Source organism: Zingiber officinale, chromosome 11B (assembly GCF_018446385.1).
Source record: "Zingiber officinale cultivar Zhangliang chromosome 11B, Zo_v1.1, whole genome shotgun sequence".
Taxonomy (NCBI): Eukaryota; Viridiplantae; Streptophyta; class Magnoliopsida; order Zingiberales; family Zingiberaceae; genus Zingiber; species Zingiber officinale.
Window position 1 is genome coordinate 87,404,809 of NC_056007.1, and position 17,620 is coordinate 87,422,428.

General features: G+C 38.4%; 2 protein-coding genes across 2 annotated transcripts; one reads left to right on the forward strand and one right to left on the reverse strand.

Moving 5' to 3' along the window:
• Positions 1–492: 492 nt before the first annotated feature.
• Positions 493–1,282, reverse strand: LOC122034719 (protein RADIALIS-like 3). Its single transcript, XM_042594054.1, has 2 exons — positions 1,019–1,282; positions 493–573 (listed from the first exon to the last, which is right to left on the reverse strand). Exons 1-2 carry the CDS (start codon positions 1,251–1,253, stop codon positions 569–571), a joined length of 240 nt encoding a protein of 79 aa, XP_042449988.1. The 5' UTR covers positions 1,254–1,282; the 3' UTR covers positions 493–568.
• A 3,481-nt stretch (positions 1,283–4,763) lies between these two features.
• Positions 4,764–11,484, forward strand: LOC122033621. Its single transcript, XM_042592686.1, has 8 exons — positions 4,764–5,227; positions 5,801–9,209; positions 9,329–9,407; positions 9,540–9,613; positions 9,715–9,780; positions 9,852–9,941; positions 10,761–10,937; positions 11,235–11,484. The coding sequence occupies exons 1-8, from the start codon at positions 4,896–4,898 to the stop codon at positions 11,268–11,270; spliced, it is 4,263 nt and encodes a 1,420-aa protein (XP_042448620.1). The 5' UTR covers positions 4,764–4,895; the 3' UTR covers positions 11,271–11,484.
• The last annotated feature ends 6,136 nt before the right edge of the window (positions 11,485–17,620 follow it).

A 17,620-nucleotide genomic window follows, 5' to 3' on the forward strand; every position in this document is an offset into this window, starting at 1 on the left:
ATCTACTGTTTACGTATAGTTCTACAGTTACTCTACTTTTCTCCACATTTCGATGACTGACTTGAGTGTCGGAGGACCAACGCTGGGATCCGTTCCCTGGCTTGGTACTGACATTACTTGTTTTGCAGAACGAAGTGAGGTCCACAGATAATCAGCAAAGCCACCACCTCCCGAACTTTCCAACTTCCCACTTTTGGACATAATTAGTAATTATCAAAGAATTTAATTAATATCGCAATCGTGTTTTAGATTGAGGAGAACTGACCAGACTTGTTGTTCAACAACACTGAGTTTCCATTGACAAGCCCCACTTACAAGTTACATAACACTCACAAGTTGACAAGTCCTAAACTTCATGAAATATACTAATTAATTATTCCAAGATCACACACATCTGATCTTGTAATACATATGCACCATTCTAAAACTACAACACATAATTGATATCGATTATCGACAAAGACAGTCCTTTAAGATTCTTCTTTCTGATATCCAGAAAAAGAGGAGTTAACATACGGGAAATAAATTGCTTGATGCTTTTGCACTTCCTCTCTCCTGAGGTAGTACTTCAACCTGTCAAAGAGAAAGAAAAAAAAAAGGTTTAGCTTCTTAATAATTTCCATTAAACACTTTTACGGTGGCAAAAAGTAGCAACACTGAAAGTGACACCAAAAGAAGCATCTGTCATGCTCACTAAGCCAAAAGCTCGGAAAGCCAGCAAATATCTCATCGAAAGCCTTTTGTTTTGCTACTATTTATATAATTAAAGGCTAATTCTATAACGTGGTATTAAATATGTCAGTAATCCAACTTCAGCAAGTCGATCTGAAGCAAAATACTTGTTCTTTTGCCTGTTTTGATGTGTGCGTTTGTTTTCTTTATTTTTCACAGAGGAGTTTTGGAAACATGGAGCTTTGCGAGCACAGAGAGAACTCAATGGAACAGTAGTTGCAGAGATAGTTCATAGTAATTTAGTCAGAAAATCGAGAGAGAGAGATTCTGCTGCAAATCTAGGTACCTCTGCGGTTGGAGGACCTGTAATTGGCATAAGGCATTTGGCCGGCTTCGATGCGACGGACGTCCTCAACAAGCAGATCATAATGGCGCTTCACTTCCTCCGCCGTCTTGCCACCCATGGCGTGAGCGATCTTGTGCCACCGGTCCGGCGTGTCGCGGTCGAACACTGCCAACGCCTTCTCGAACATCTTGTTCTCCTTCGCGGTCCACGACGCGCTCATCGAACTCGACGCCATATATCTACACTGGTTTAATTGCAACAGTGCCGTGGCCTCGGCCTCTTCTTATATAAGCCCAGCGATCGAGCTGGGCACACTGCGTGTGGAGGTCCACGCAAGCCCTGCAAAAGAAGCTAATTAAGATCGTGTATTATGTTGATTCTAATCTCATGCACAATGTTAATTATATCATAAAGTAGCTTTTCTATTAGTAAAAGGGACAGCTTCTGTGCAAGTAGCAGCCATTATGAAGCTGATGGATCGACGGAAAAGTAAAGCAGGAGGGAAGGATAAACCCCAGCTGTTACTTTTGAATCGGCTCTAATTGACTCGTGCCTTAGACTTACTGTAGATCTCCTGTCCACTAGATTCTGTGGTCTGTGTTCCCTGTCTCTCCAAAGGCTGCTATGAACAAATGAGCAGCTGAAGACTGAAGTGTACATATAATTTGATTGATCAACCACAACACATGAAGCCAAATAATATTAATTGATTAAGCTCAAGAGTTGCATGCCAAAATATCCACAAGAAGCTTGATGAGGTGCAGAAGTCTGCTACTTGGCATGTAAACCTCCTTACAGAGTCAGCTGGTTTGCATATCATCGAATTAATGGAAAAAGAAAAGGTGTGAGAATCAACAGCATCTGCAAAAACGTTTGGGGGGCAATTCTGAATGTCCTTCTTTCATTAATTGTCAGCATGTCAAGACACCTGACGGTACCTTTCGAGTGGATACGGAGCACCTAAATCTTTGGAACTGGACCATTTTGATTGATCCCTAACCCAATCGACTGCGAGCAGATTCCAATTTGCCTCTTCAAAGTTTGTAAGATACAAGAGGGTGATCCTGTCAAGTCGCAGGCCAGATAAAAGCAAGATAAGTACCAACCACTTCAGATTTAACAATTGCCAACAAAAAATAACAACACTTCTAAAGATATTTTAGCAATGCAACGACACAACATTGCTAGAGATAATCCAATCCATGCTAGTTTTAAATCATTCTTGTATACAATTCCACTTCATTGAATCATTCTGTTATACAAATTAATCAAATCCACTGAAGATAATCCAATTTCTGTGAATCTGTGATATCAATGCTCCACCATACAGAATCTTTTTCAAAAGCAGATGATGAAAATTTGCCAGACAGTGAAACCAAAGTAAAAGGAGTGTTTCTCCTCCTACGAATTTGGAGGTCGGTGGCCGAGCCTACCGAATCTTTATTCAATCTGTAGAAAATTCAAAAAAACTTCGCTTGTCTGAGTGATATGTGGAAGGCTAAGATCCACAGGAAGGGATTGACAGTTTGATTGTGAATTCATCATTGACAAAGCGAAAGAACAAAACGAAACATTCTTAGGAATCAGGATTGGGGCAAAGAGGTGGCACTACAGATACAGATTCCAGATGACTGTGAGAATCCTTATCTTTCCCATGTCCACAGAGCAATGGTTGGATTCTCTGTAGTTGGGTTTATCTCTTGTGTGGTCCTTCATTTAGTGTGATTCGAGATTCTCGGCAGATAACCCAGTAGTGGACTAAATCTAGCCAGCCATCACAGGCTCAAGTGATAGTAAAGATATGAATGATAAGCTTAAATTGTTGAGTTGGAGATCATTTTCCAGCTTATTCTGTGGAAGATTTGCTCCCTTTCTCTGGTAGTGGAGAAACACAAAAACCTTGCAGTAAATATTTCACAAAAATCAAAGATTCTCACTCCAAAAGTATGGCTGTTTGATCATTTCCAGGCAGTATTGTGACACTTTCACTCTATTACAATTACTTTCAAGGACTATGCATACTTGTGTTCTCAAACTAACAACATGATATAGATAATATCACTGACTTATGCAGTTAAACAATCCAAATTAGAAAATAAATTTTTCTGAAACCCATACAGATATGAAAGAAGTAGAAAGAAGATCAAAAACAATCCTTACCTAACTTGTATCTTTTTAACTCACTTGCTTCTACAGTACGGTAGGATGCATGAACTATGAATGAACTAAACGAAAAACACAACTTAATCGGCTTCGGCGATAAGAATTAGGAAGGCTTCGTGACTAACGATCAATTAGTAGAGAACTAGCTTTAGGAAGCTTTAATTTTCGAAGACTGAAGCTGAAGGAGTTGCATGTGCAAGCTTGATCTTTGTTTAAACCACATTAAGGTGGTGTTGAAATGTAATGAGCCCTTGGTTCCATGCTAATTGCTAATTCTATAGTTTCTATAAGAATGTTAAAAATAATAGTGCCCTTTTGAATAAAATAACTAAGAACCCGGTTATGGATGACAATTTCCTCCGAATATGTTGGATTTAACATCCGACTTTCATATGGATGACAATTTCCTTCGAATATGTTGGATTTAACATTCGACTTAATGAAAGAGGATATATAGAAAATTTTCTTAGATCTGATTAAATAATCAAATAATCGGGTATAAGTATTCAGGTAATTGAATATGGAGATGAGTATAGTAGAATTCTATTCAAATTCGACCCAAGTATCTAATTAAATATTAAAAATGAATTTTCAAAACCCATTAATTGTTTTTTTTTTGTGTTTAATATGTTTTTATTGAATATGATTAAATTAGGAGTAAATTATATATTTTTTTTTGTTGAATTATATTTTTTTATATGATATTTAATTATAATATACTTTTGTGAAATGAGTATAGATATAAGGATGAATATGATATCAACATGAGAATGAAAATAAAAATTAAAAATAGGATTGGGATAAAATGATGATCTAAATAAATGTAATAAATAAGGACGAGAACAGGTGATATAAAATCTGATCATCCCAAAATCCAGGTATATCACACTGCATGTGGGCCAACTCAACTGGGCCCGGCCCATTTAATCTCGGATTCCCCCAAATTTAATTTCTCCAAAATATAACCAAAATAACTAAATGCCAAAAAAGCGATCAAATAATTCTAACAATTAACAAAGAAACAAAAAAACGTCCCAGAAAAACATGAGAAGCAAAGAAAAATGACACCCCAATTCCAGCGCATTCTTTATGGAATGGATGAATTAATGCAAATATAAATTTAAATTCAAATTCAAGTGATGACAGCGAATGAGTTTGGTGGCGCCCTTCTATGGCACATGAACAGTAGTCCCACCAACGATCTGTTGTTCCAGCTTGGAGAAGCAAATCCACGAAAGACAAAATTAATAATTTAAAATATTTTTTATTCGATATTTCCCACGTCATTAATTAAGAGGGATTTCAAAAGATGATGAAAACTTTTGTAAAATTTTGATCCTTAATTATTACCGTCATTATCGTATATACCTTGATATTATAAACTAAATAACACGTATTCCACCGGCATCTATAAATTAATAGCAGCTGTGTCATAAACAATAAATTTCGAAAGGGAAAATTTAGCTAACTATGTACGGTAAAAATAACTATTCAACGAGGGCTATTTTGGAAAAATGCTCGCCAAAATTTCCCTTGATTTATTAAAATAAAATTAAAAGGTCTCACTGTGTTCCACTGTCACCTCACTGGCCAGAGCGCTCGCCTTAAAAAATTTCGCCTTTCTCTTCCTCCCACTGCGAGAGACGACGACGGCGAAGACCGCTGAAGGAAGGCACAAGCGAAACCCTAACCGCGCCTCTTCTTCCTCCCAGCCATGGAGGGGCAACGTGTCTCCAAGAAGCCTGCTTCGTCAGTCTACGTCGACGTCTTCGGAGGTCCTCCCCGTTTCGCCGCCTCTCCTTTCCCCTCCCGCCCCGACGACTACGCGGAGATTTTCGGAGGTTCAGGGACCTCCTGCAGCATCCCCTTCCTCGATCTGCCCCCGGAGACGTACGGCCTTGACGGTGATACTGCCGTAGTGCGCGACGGCCCTGGATTCGACTACTCTGAGGTCTTCGGGGACTTGGACTTTCGGGAATTTTCTGTAGCGCATGAGGACTTGTTTTCCTCGAGTCGGGGCGTGGAAGTCGGTTCCGCGAACGGGAGGTGTGCTTCTGAATCTCTTTTGTTAGCTATCTTTGTCGAGTGGTATTTTGTTGGTGTTGTGTGAAAAAAGATCACCTTTTGTCGGCTAATGGCTTTCTCCTTCCTGAAGCTGGCAGTGAAGGTTTAGAAAACGTGGTTGCATCTTGCATGCATAACGAACAAGAATGAGAAGATGTAGGAGTACGTTATGCATCTAGCTTTTGTTGATATGGTTACAATATAACATATATTGTGTACTTTTCACTTCTTTCTTGCTAATTTTATTGCGCTGAATGAATTCCAAAATATAACTCCTGCCCACTTAGAAAACCCTTCACCTAGGCTCTATCTGTTTTTCATTATTGGCATGCTAATCTCTAGGTCTCAATTAGCAGATCAATGCCATTTCCCCTTTCCATTGTTTTTTGTTGCATACATTGAATTATCAACAAAATCAACTAGTTTAAAACTAGCTATTAGTTAGATTGGGAGATTCAAAGAGGATTACTAAATTTTGTCTTTTTAGACACCACTAAGACTATTTTTCTTAGAATAATGATTATTAGTCACTAGGTTTCTATTCGCCATTGACAGGGACTTTGAGGATCCGATAATTAATGGTCAGCCCATTAAAGAATCTGAATATCCTCTAGAAGATGCGAATTGCATTGAAGATGATCTTGATTGCTTCCCATTGAATTGTGATCTTTCGAATCATAATTCTGGGAAATCTAACCTGGCAAATAATGTGAAAAATAATGGGAGCAATGATGGTGCTGTGAGACGACAATCACACAAATCTGATCCTCCTAGATCCATTCTTGAATGTACTACCCATTTGCAAATGCAAAAACCTGGTGCTCCAATTAGCAAGGTTAACAATGTTGATTTACGCACCTCAGGAAATGTAACCATCTCAGATATTAAGGAATGTAGCAGTCTATGTTCTGCTTCAGAGCTTAATCACATAAATTTGGATCTCCATTCACGTTCTTCCAGCAGTAATTCAGTCACTAATGATGATGTAACATCTTCCGATGCTATGTATGTGAGTGTTGTAGATGTCAGTCTCCAAACACAACCTTTGCAAGTACCACCACCACTAAGACCACCTCCAAAAGCATGTAACAAAATAAATCATCCATTCTTAAAGACAGAGCCTAATGTGGAAATCAGTATAGATGGACACCATTCATCTCAACGAAATGAATATCCTGAATGTTATGGGTTTGTTTCCAAAATCCATGCACCACAAGTTGTCATGAGGGATGGTCCTTCCTTGGATGTAGACATTGATGCAAGTTCAGCTGCTGCTGCAATAAAGAAAGCAATGGAATTAGCTGAAGCAAGATTAAAAAGTGCAAGGGAGTTGATGGAGAGAAAACGTGTAAATTATCTCAACCGAAAGAAGAGTCACCATGAAACCATAAGCGAACAGAAGCTTGCTCAATATTCTTTTTTTTTAGATAACACCAGTGTTATTACAACACAAAAAAAGCTGGCAAAAGAGGGCAAGATTGATGACATTCCTTCAGAGAAAGGAAATATCACCAATGTTTTAAAGGCAGATCTGGATGTTGGGGATACAACAAGAGATGTGATAATGTCTAAACATGGTCAAGAGATGATGAAAGAAAACAGTTTAGCTCCAGAAAAGGAATGTCTGGAGTGGAAGATGATGGATCGAGAACAGTCAAGGATAGCAAGCAAAGAACAATCATTAATACTAGAACATGTACATGTGCAGGAACCTATTAGGAAAATGATGAAAGGAACTACAAGCATTAACAAAGATAGTCATTATGACAATAAAGAGGTTACACTGCCATCTGAATTTAAAAGCAATAATAATTTGAATGCAGATATAGAAAAGATTGATGAGCCAAAGATTGCCACAGATGTGAAAGATGATTACGATTCTTGCAAGGGAGAACCAATTGAAGATCTAGATAATGTGGTTCTCATGGAGCCACAGCTTCAAGAAGATATTGATATCCTTAAGGATACTCACATTTCTTGTAGTGTGGAAAACAAGAAGCTTGAAGAGGCTCAAGAAGTTCATGGCGAAAATTTGAGCATACCATTCTCTTTTGATAAGAGTCCTGTTGCAGTTAGAAATGAAGAAAATCTGGAAACATTTGACATCCATAAGTTTGAGGAGTCAAAAGATGCTAAGCGCAACTATGAATTTGAAGACAATCTACATGACTTTCAGTCGGTCCAAATGATATTGTCAGATACATTAGAATTAGAAACTGCTAAAGTAACTTCTGAATCTGGAAAAGTTGAGAAGAAATTCACTGCAGATAATTCAAACAGTGAAGAGTGTGATGATGGTACTATTCTGGATGCATCCATGATAGGTGTTGTTCCACATGACAAGGAAATGAGGATGGCATTTGTATCTGGCATGTTCGATGCAGAGAAAGAGTTGGATGCTCTTTGTGAATATGATGATTCTATAAATCCATCAAGGGAAGTGCAAGTTGAAGATGGTCACTCAAACAACCTTGTCCAAATGGATAGACGTACAATGAAAACTATGAAGGAAGTTAGGGAGGAACCATACTCAAAGCAAGAGTCGTCCATTTCTGAGAAATATGATTCAGGAGTGGTAGTTGACCAAGGCACAGATGAAATAGGTTATAATTCAATGATACAAAATGCAACTGGAGTAATTTCGTATGAACCTAAGAATGCAAAAGAAGATGGTGCCTCCTCTCAGGATCGCAATGAGTTCAAATCAAATGGACCACCAGTGGAAGCCCAGAAACGTGATGGGGCACCGGAGGCAGTTCTAAAGTCCTGTTTGCTGGAAAAATCTGAGATGCAAACAGCACAGCATGGAGGCAAGAAAGTTAGAGAAAATGAAAAGATTGGAGATATTCATGCAAACCCGGATGTTTCAGAAGAGCAAGTTGAAGGTGGTCACTCAGACAACCCGGTGCAAATGGATGAAAATACAGTGGAAACTCTGAAGGAAGATAGGGTACAACAACACTTGAATAAAGAGTCATCCATTTCTGGGGAATATGAATCAGGACTGGTAGTTGACCATGAAACAGATAAAATAGGAGAGAATTCAATGAAACAAAAAGGAATTGGAGTAATGGCATATGAAGAACCTGAGAATGCAAAAGCAGATGGTCGGTGCTCGGAAGATTGCAATGAATTCAAAGCAAATGAACTACCAGGTGAAAACCAGAAATGTGATGAGACGCCAGAGGCAGTTCAAGAGTCTTGTTTGCTTGAAAAATCTGAGCAAACGATACAACAAGGAGAAAAGGAAGTTAGAGAAAACGAAAAGCTTGGAGAGATTCATGCAAACCCAGATAACATTGATATCGTGAATAGAGATTCAGATGCCAGGTGCTGCCTCCTGTTCAAAGATTCGGATGTTCAGTCAGAAAATGGTGATGGTATCTCAGAATTACAATCACCTCAAGGTGCTTCAGACATTTACAATGTTGGGCCCTCAAAGATCACTTCCAACTTTAAGAAGACAGAAGATAAAGAAAGTGAAGTCATGGAAAAAGAAAGTAAATCATCAGGAATTTGTACAAGGAAATTAGAAGAGGAAGAACGAGAGAGAGAGAAAGAGAGAGAGAAGGACAGAGCTGCAGTGGAAAGAGCAATTCATGAAGTACATGAAAGGGCACATGCCAAAGCCCAAGAAAGGGCAGAAAGAAACGCTGTAGAGAGGGTTACTTCTGAGGTTCGACAAAGAGCACTTAAAGAGGCTCAAGAGAAGGTAGATAAGGCTAATGCTCTTGCTGCGGAAAAATCAGTAGCTGAGCAGGTTTTGAAAGAAGCTAGATTAAAGGCAGAGCGTTCTGCTGTTGAACGAGCAATTGCTGAAGCTCGAGGGCGTGCTGCAGAAAGAGCACTTGCTGAAAAGGCAGCTGGAAATGGTAGGGAACGCAAAGAGAGACCAAACGGTTTCTACAGGGATAAAATGAGTAAAGAAAATGGAACAGAAGAACATTCAAAGCCCTGGAATAAGGTAAACAAGTATATGCCTTAAGTAGATATTTGCAACAGTTATATGTGGTTGTTTTGATTCTTAATTATTCAGAGTACAGTTTTTATATCTCTGACTTTTTCATATGGTTGGACATGTAGGATGGATCTACTGGTGCACAGTTTCACAATACTGATTCTTTGAGCAACTCCAAGGGATATTCATTTGTGGATAGCCAGAGTAAGCTATGTTAGGATTATTGTCAAGAGTTCTTTTTGTGAGCCTTTCATGTCTTTGTTATTGTTTTTCTTATACTTGAATATCCATAGCCTCTCTCCCTTTTTGAGATACTTGGGTTCTTTTATTGATCAGAAGCAGCTGAGGACGAATCATCTCTCAGGAATAAGGCTAGGCTTGAGAGGCATCAAAGAACAGCTGAACGCGTGGTGTGCATTTCGTCTGATTTGGACTTTCTTGGTAGTTGAGGATATCATTTTTCATATTTAGTATTTCTAACACTGTTTACTCTTATGTTTCTTTGTGTCAGGCAAATGCTCTTGCAGAGAAGAGCTTGCGGGATGTTCTCGCTCAAAGGGAGCAAGCAGAGCGAAATGTAATGGATTGTTTGTGATCAATATACTAGATCCAATTTTGCTTAATATTTATGTTGATATTTAATTGCAGAGATTGGCTGAGTATTTGGATCCTGATATCAAAAGATGGTCAAATGGAAAGGAAGGAAATTTGCGTGCATTGTTGTCAACTCTGCAATATGTATGTGCATTTGTTTAGAGCGTTCAATTTTTAATGGTATAGTATGCATGAATACATTTTTAGACTTATTCAATACTATGAGTGAAATCCAACTCAAGTACGTTTGCAAGAGGAAATATAATGTTTTAATTTATCGCACACCCAAATGGACAATACAATATCTGTAGCAAATTACATTATCTTTTGGAATTGGCTGATAGCGAACCTTATAGAGATAGGTGAACCAAGAGGCATGGCCGTTACCTTCAGAATTAGTGATTATCAAAAAAAAAAACTTCTGGAATATAACTATGTCGAAATGTACTAAAAGATCCAAAATCTGAAAATTGTTGTTTCCAGATTCTAATAGTTATGAATTTTTATTCGGGACAGTGGACAGGCTCTTTTGGTCTTCTGTTTGCCCATTGCACGTTTGACAGTTGGAACAAAAGCAGTTCAAGTCACCACTTCCCATTTGCTTTGAACTGTCAAAAATCTATTCTTTAGAATCACATGAAACTCACCATCTAGCATGATGAGTTGTTGGAATTGAAGAGAATTAAATCAAAGAAAGCAACTTATCTTTTCATATAGGAATTGCATGGGATTTTTAAATTTGTTTGTTCTAATCTTGATTTTAGTGAACCAGTAGCATATCAAATGGTTCTACTTATATGGGATCGATTTACAATCTGTATCACTGTATCTGTATCTTTTCATTGTGCTTAATCAATGTCACACTGAGAATTCATGAGTTCCATTAGTAGTCAGAAATAGATTTTGCATGAAAATATGGAGCTGCTGATGTTTCAGCCATTTCATTTGGCGTTTTGTTCTCAGATCCTGGGGCCGGAGAGTGGTTGGCAGCCAATTTCGTTGACAGGTGTCATTGCTGCTACTGCTGTGAAGAAAGCTTACAGGAAAGCTACACTCTATGTTCATCCTGATAAATTACAGCAAAGAGGTGCTAGCCTTCGCCAAAAGTACATTTGTGAGAAGGTTTTTGATCTTCTCAAGGCAAGTCCTCTCATACAGGAATAAAATCGAAAATGCATGACCATGTGACATTAGATAGTTGTTAAAGTGTTTTCTTATGTTGTCTTGTTAGCAGCAGTGGGAGATTAATACTAGTTCTTTGCATTAGAAAATCAAGCTTACACAAGTTGTTTTTCCTAAATTAGTGACTAGTTCTTAGCATTAGAAAATCAAGCTTGCACAGGAATCATAAACGTTGGATCCATAAGTCAGTTTTGCTCTTCTTACATCTGCCTTATTTATATTGTACAAACTGATCACCATTTTCTAATGATGCAGGACGCGTGGAACAAATTCAACTCAGAAGAGCGATAAAATATGAAGAATGCATACACTGTAGTGTAGTCTTCACCCTTGAACCTTTCATTTGTAGTGCATAAATGTGTTTTAGATTCAAAAGTCAAAACTAGCATGTCAGTTCTGTAATTATTCCATTGAACATTTTTTTGCACGTGTAAATATGAAAAATTCTTCTTAGTGTATGCCAGAATTTGATACTTAATTCAATTGATTAAGGCTCTTTTGTTAACGTCAATAAACGATCATTTGATCCTTGCATTTCGAAATACAATCCCCTTCCAAGAGCAACTCTCTTAGTATTAAGATAGCCTCACGTTATTTTAGTGCGCTGCAATGCTTTATTTCATGTAGTGCGATAGAAAAAGTTAATATTAGGTGAAAAATATTTGTGTTTGCAAAGTTAATATTTAGGTGTACAAATGGAGGCTTATGAGACCAAGCAATCAACCTTCAATCAGGAGCCCAATTTTGAGGTTTGCCTCGAGGGCTTAGTTGTTAACTTGAACAAATATTTTCATAAGTTGGCACAGTTGGTACATTTATATATGTGATTGCTGTAATAGACTTTAATGTTAATTTTCAATGAGTGCAAAGTCTGGCCTCTTCTGTATAAAGAATTGTTGGATTTGAACCAAGATTTTTCATGATTTATTCCTTTTCTAAGGGGTGTATATAATCAAGAGATTTAATGACTTTTATTAATTTTGTTTAATGATAGATTTTTATGAAATTGATAAATTTTTATTGATTTTTATATAATCTTATGTAGGACTGTTGGGCCGGCTAGGAGGGGGTTGTTGGATATCCTGTTAACACAAAAAGAAAAATAAACCCTCCTCGAACTCTTTAAACTAACACTTGTATAAATAAACTAAGCAGTAAATTAAAGACATAAAGAAAAAGCAAGGCAAAAGTATTTACTTGGTTACAACCGATGTGGTTGTTAATCCAAGGAAGATTAAGCTCAATAAAAATCTCCTTCAGGCGGAGAAGCCTCGTACAGCAATGTAGCGCAGAAAACAGAAGCTTAGACTAAATGAGAGCGTGCAAGCACTGGATTTACAATCAGTGAGTTCATTTGCATCTGTGCAAACCAGTGCTATATTTATAGCACTGGTCGGGGCGCCCCGAAGGGGTTCCGGGCGCCCTGGGGGGATAAAACTTTATCCCCCAACGTTCAGATCGAGTTTGACTCGATCTGGTCAAAAACTTCGGTCCGGGCGCCCCGGAGGGTTCCGGGCGCCCCAGACCCCAAAAGTCAACTCTGGTTGACTTTTTCCGTCCGGTCGCTCCGCTTCGGTTCAGCTCGTCTCGGTCCGGGTTTTCTGTTTCGGCTCCACTAGCTTGGGTGATCTCGGCCATCCGAAATAGGGCTCACCCGAACCCATGTTCCGGCCTTCTCCTCGAGCAGCCTTCCTTCCCGGTTTCTCGTCCCTCGAACGTCGCGCACATTCTTCTCGTCCACCGGTGTACTCTTCCGCGGTCATCTCGTCCCTCGGACGCACCGAGCCCGTCGGCTCTCTCCTGTGCCGTCCTTCTCGCTAGTCGCGTCTTCCGCTCGACTTCCTGTGTTCCTAAGCTCCTGCACACTTAGACACAAGGGTTAAACAAACGCAGGACCTAACTTAGCTTGTTTGATCACATCAAAACACATTGGGATTCCAACAATCTCCCCCTTTTTGATGTGAGCAACCCAAGTTAAGTTAGGGTAACCATATGCAATAAAAATAATTTATTTCAAATAAGTCTAAATATTTTTCAATTGAAAAATTATATTACCTCCCTCTAGACTTAACATACTTCTCCCCCTTTGATCACAATAAAAATGGGGTTTCAAAAAAAACAATCTAAGGGTTTGACACTTAGAAAAATTATAGAAATCTATTTCAATGTTTTTCGGAGAAACAAAATTTCTAAGTCAAAGAATAACTCTTGAAAAATTTCTAAGCTTTTACCAGAAATAAATCTTTCTAAGCCCAAAAATTGATGCAAGAAAATTTAACAAAATTGATAGCATTAAAAAAAAAATTTATGCATTTATTTATTTATTTTATACTGATACTTATATCAGCAAGTTTTAAATTTCCATTTCAATTTTTCATAACTTCTCAAATTACACTTTTTCAAATTTAAAGCCACAGATATTAAACATGCAATAATTTGTATCATGTTAATTTCTATTATTTTTTGAATTGCAACTTCACAAAAATATTCAAATAGCATAGATTCTAACTTGATAAAATTTTTCGACAATACAAAAAATTCTTTCGGCAATGTGCAAAATTCGTTCGAAAGAATATTTTGTAATTTGCAAGAATTTTTTAACAACAAAAACTCTAATTTACAGGAATCTATTAACAATAGATTTCTTAATCCGAAATACCTTTTTGGTGACTTAATTTCTAAATCGCAAAATTCTTTCGAGAGAATAATTTGTAATTCGAAAAATTCTTCTAATTTGCATAATTCTTTTGTCAAAATATTTTTAAATTTGTAAATTTCTTTTGATAATATTTCTAATTTGCAAGACAAATTTGAAAATTGATTTTCTAATTCAAAAAACTTTTTCGGTAATTCAATTTTTAAATCGCAAAAATCTTCAGGCAATTTTTCTATTGAATTAACCGGTTGTTCAGAAGGTAGAGACCATACCTTACTTACCTCGTTGGTCGTTGGTTCTCCCCCTGTTGAATTAACTTCTTCCGAAGATTCTCCCCCTTCCTTGATCTCGGGATGTACTTTGGCTGTTGGGGCTATCTCGGTAATTTTTTCCGTCTCGGATTCTTCTGATGACGGCTCGATGTCTATTGAGGGGACGACTTCAATCGGTTCTTCGTAGAGTTTTAAGAACTTTTCCCCAAGTTCTTTTGCGCTGTTGTATTCGCCAACTCTATCAAAGTCTTCGTTTGATATTGCTGTTAAAATGTGAAACTCTGCCCGACCGTTTGTCATTGACTCGTCACGTTGCTTCTTGTTCCATAGGCGTAGATCAAGTTCTTCTCCATTTGTTGTCTTTGGTGCTTCATAACCTGTTTTCATTATTAGAGAAATACCAATATCAGAGTTAAGAAATACCGTCATTTGTTGCTTCCAAGAAGCAAGCTCCCCCTCGAATGCTGGTGGGTAGTCGCTAGCTCCGGTAATTGTTTTGTTGCTTCAGACGGCGGTTAGTCCTTCTGAGGCGAACTTGGCTCTGATACCACTTGTAGGACCGTTGGGTCGGCTAGAAGGGGGTTGTTGGATATCCTGCTAACACAAAAAGAAAAACAAACCCTCCTCGAACTCTTTAAGCTAACACTTGCATAAATAAACTAAGCAGTAAATTAAAGGCATAAAGAAAAAGCAAGGCAAAAGTATTTACTTGGTTACAACCGATGTGGTTGTTAATCCAAGGAAGATTAAGCTCAATAAAAATCTCCTTCAGGCGGAGAAGCCTCCTACAGCAATGTAGCGCAGAAAACAGAAGCTTAGACTAAAAGAGAGCGTGCAAGCACTGGATTTACAATCAGTGAGTTCATTTGCATCTGTGCAAACCAGTGCTATATTTATAGCACTGGTCGGGGCGCCCCGAAGGGGTTCCGGGCGCCCTGGGGGGATAAAACTTTATCCCCCAACGTTCAGATCGAGTTTGACTCGATCTGGTAAAAAACTTCGGTCCGGGTACCCCGAAGGGTTCCGAGCGCCCCGGACCCAAAAAGTCAACTTTGGTTGACTTTTTTCGTCCGGTCGCTCCGCTTCGGTTCAGCTCGTCTCGGTCCGGGTTTTCTGTTCCGACTCCACTAGCTTGGGTGATCTCGGCCATTCGGAATTGGGCTCACCCGAACCCATGTTCCGACCTTCTCCTCGAGCAGCCTTCCTTCCTGGTTTCTCGTCCCTCGAACGTCGCGCACGTTCTTCTCGTCCACCGGTGTACTCTTCCGCGGTCACCTCGTCCCTCGGACATACCGAGCCCGTCGGCTCTCTCCCGTGCCGTCCTTCTCGCTAGCCGCGTCTTCCGCTCGACTTCCTGTGTTCCTAAGCTCCTGCACACTTAGACACAAGGGTTAAACAAACGCAGGACCTAACTTAGCTTGTTTGATCACATCAAAACACCTTGGGGTTCCAACATCTTAGAGAGTTATAAAAATAATTTTATAGAATTCTATAGATTTTTTTTATAAGACTTTTGCAGACATTTGTAAACTTTTTTATGGAAACTTATGGATTTACTAGAAAGAAAAAATTTAAGGCTCGTTATTATCAATATGATGAACATCGTTCCACGATTCGTTATTGCATCTCTCCGTACATTGGCATTATGATGGCAAAAAAGGCGAACCCCAGACCTTACGATGGCAACACCTCATGCGCTAACCACTAGACCTATCCGAGGGAATCATGAACATATTCTGCAAGGATAATAAAGCTTCATTATCTGGTTTAATTGGAAATTTATTAGAATAACACCCCTTGCGAAGAAAATTATGTAATCATGCACAAGTTAAAACAAGTTCGATTTGGTTGTATATGAAAATGAAGGAGCTATTTTAAATATTTTAAAATATGATTAAATATTCCAAATACCTTCTCAATGACGTTCCTCAAGGAGGCATGACGAATATTAAACAACTCCTTTTTATTTTCTAGGTTATGACCTTGGCTAGTGAATTCCTGAAGATGATAATCCACACCTTAAAATGGAACCAAAAATTATCGCCGATTCGAATATCCACCATCCACTAAAAAATATTTATCTATCAAACCATACTCATGGAATCAAATGACCAAATATAAATAACATATGTAATTTTAAAAAATTATAAGAAAATAAAATAAGCAAGTAACATATAAAATAAAATATATATACCTTGTGTAACTTTAAGTCTGTTATTTCTTGATAAAGCATCTGTCAAAACATTTGAATCATGGACAGATCCCTCCCGCCCACTGAGTACATATATGAATTCTAAATTAAAGTTACAAGCTGCCAAAACATTTTGAGAAATCATTCCTTAATGATTACGATAGATATTAGTATCATGTCCAAGTACCATTGTTGGAAAATGATTACCATCATTAGCTTCAATGCAATCCTGTAACAATGGTAAAATAATAACAATAATAATAATGTTGGATCGAGTCGCACGTGAGAGGGAGGTAAATCACGTGGTTTTAAAAAATTTATTCTTTTCAATTTTGAAAACAAAGTACGCTGTGAAAAAACACATAAATTAAGAAAACAAGTAATTGAAGACAGAGACAGACACAGTTGGTTTTACTTGTTCGAAGCTTTCGGCAAATCCTACTCCAAGACTCGGGTCCCGCACACCTATCGATGGGTAATTCACTAAAATACCTCTTCCGAAACCGCCAGAAGAGGGAGTCGAGTATAAGAGAACGTCGGAACAAATGCAACACACTACACTTGTTCTTTTTGCAATAATTAAGTACAGAATTTAAAGTTACCAAATACTTTTTTCAGAGTCGGTCGGCTCGAGCTCGATGTTTGGATGGCTTCTCAGCGATAGACGGGCATAGCAGCGTTGTAGTAGCGTCACAACAAGAAGTCAGAGCAGTCGGTACCTCAATCAGACGTGTAGAAACTTATGTATGAGTTATTTTTTGAAGCTTGGTCAAGATGCTCTTATAAATGTTGTGTAAGGTGCCTTCCATAGAGTTAAAGGCTCCTACAATGTGTAAAACTTGATCCCGAAAAAAGTTGATCCTTATAGCCGAAGAGGTCAGAATTTTATCCCGTGGAAGGCATCTTCCATGCACCGAAGGAACTTTCCATGAACAGTGCTAAGGCGCCTTCTAATGCTTGAAGGTGCCTCGGGTGTTGTTCACCATAGACTTTTTGTGCTCTTCTTGCCCTACAAAATATGTTAATCCAATAAACCAAATAATAATCTGCAAGACAAGTGTTAGCATAATAATAATGAGTAATAATAATTAACTCTTGTCCTCTTTGGACCAGGAATTAGTCAAGGTTTTAGTTTAGGGATCCAAAATAGACTTAAACTGAATCGACGCCTATTATCTCTCAACCAGAACACGTCCTCACTGAGTCACTCTCCTCTAGTAACTTACCTAACTTACCAACTTGCTGCCTGTCCACTAGTCTCTTGACCCACTAGGTCTTCATGCCAGTTGTCAGGTCCGTAGACCCAACTGAACTTCTACCGATCGTCAGGTCCCGCGGACCCAACCGAACTTCCTGCCAGATATCAGGTCGGTCCTTTCACCTATCTGGGCTTCGCACCAACTATCAGGTCCTTAGACCTAACTAGATTTCAGCCTGGTGTCACCTTCAGACTCGTCAACTCCTGCCCAGTTGGTAAAGTAATTAAATCACATAAAGACCTAACTTAACTGACTTGTCATTC

Bases quoted from the DNA above. Each gene is read 5' to 3' on its own strand.
- LOC122034719 (XM_042594054.1), bottom strand. From the start codon at position 1,253: ATGGCGTCGAGTTCGATGAGCGCGTCGTGGACCGCGAAGGAGAACAAG.
- LOC122033621 (XM_042592686.1), top strand. From the start codon at position 4,896: ATGGAGGGGCAACGTGTCTCCAAGAAGCCTGCTTCGTCAGTCTACGTC. The intron at 5,228-5,800 runs GTGTGCTTCTGA...CGCCATTGACAG, and splicing joins GTCGGTTCCGCGAACGGGAG to GGACTTTGAGGATCCGATAA. The intron at 10,938-11,234 runs GCAAGTCCTCTC...CTAATGATGCAG, and splicing joins AGGTTTTTGATCTTCTCAAG to GACGCGTGGAACAAATTCAA.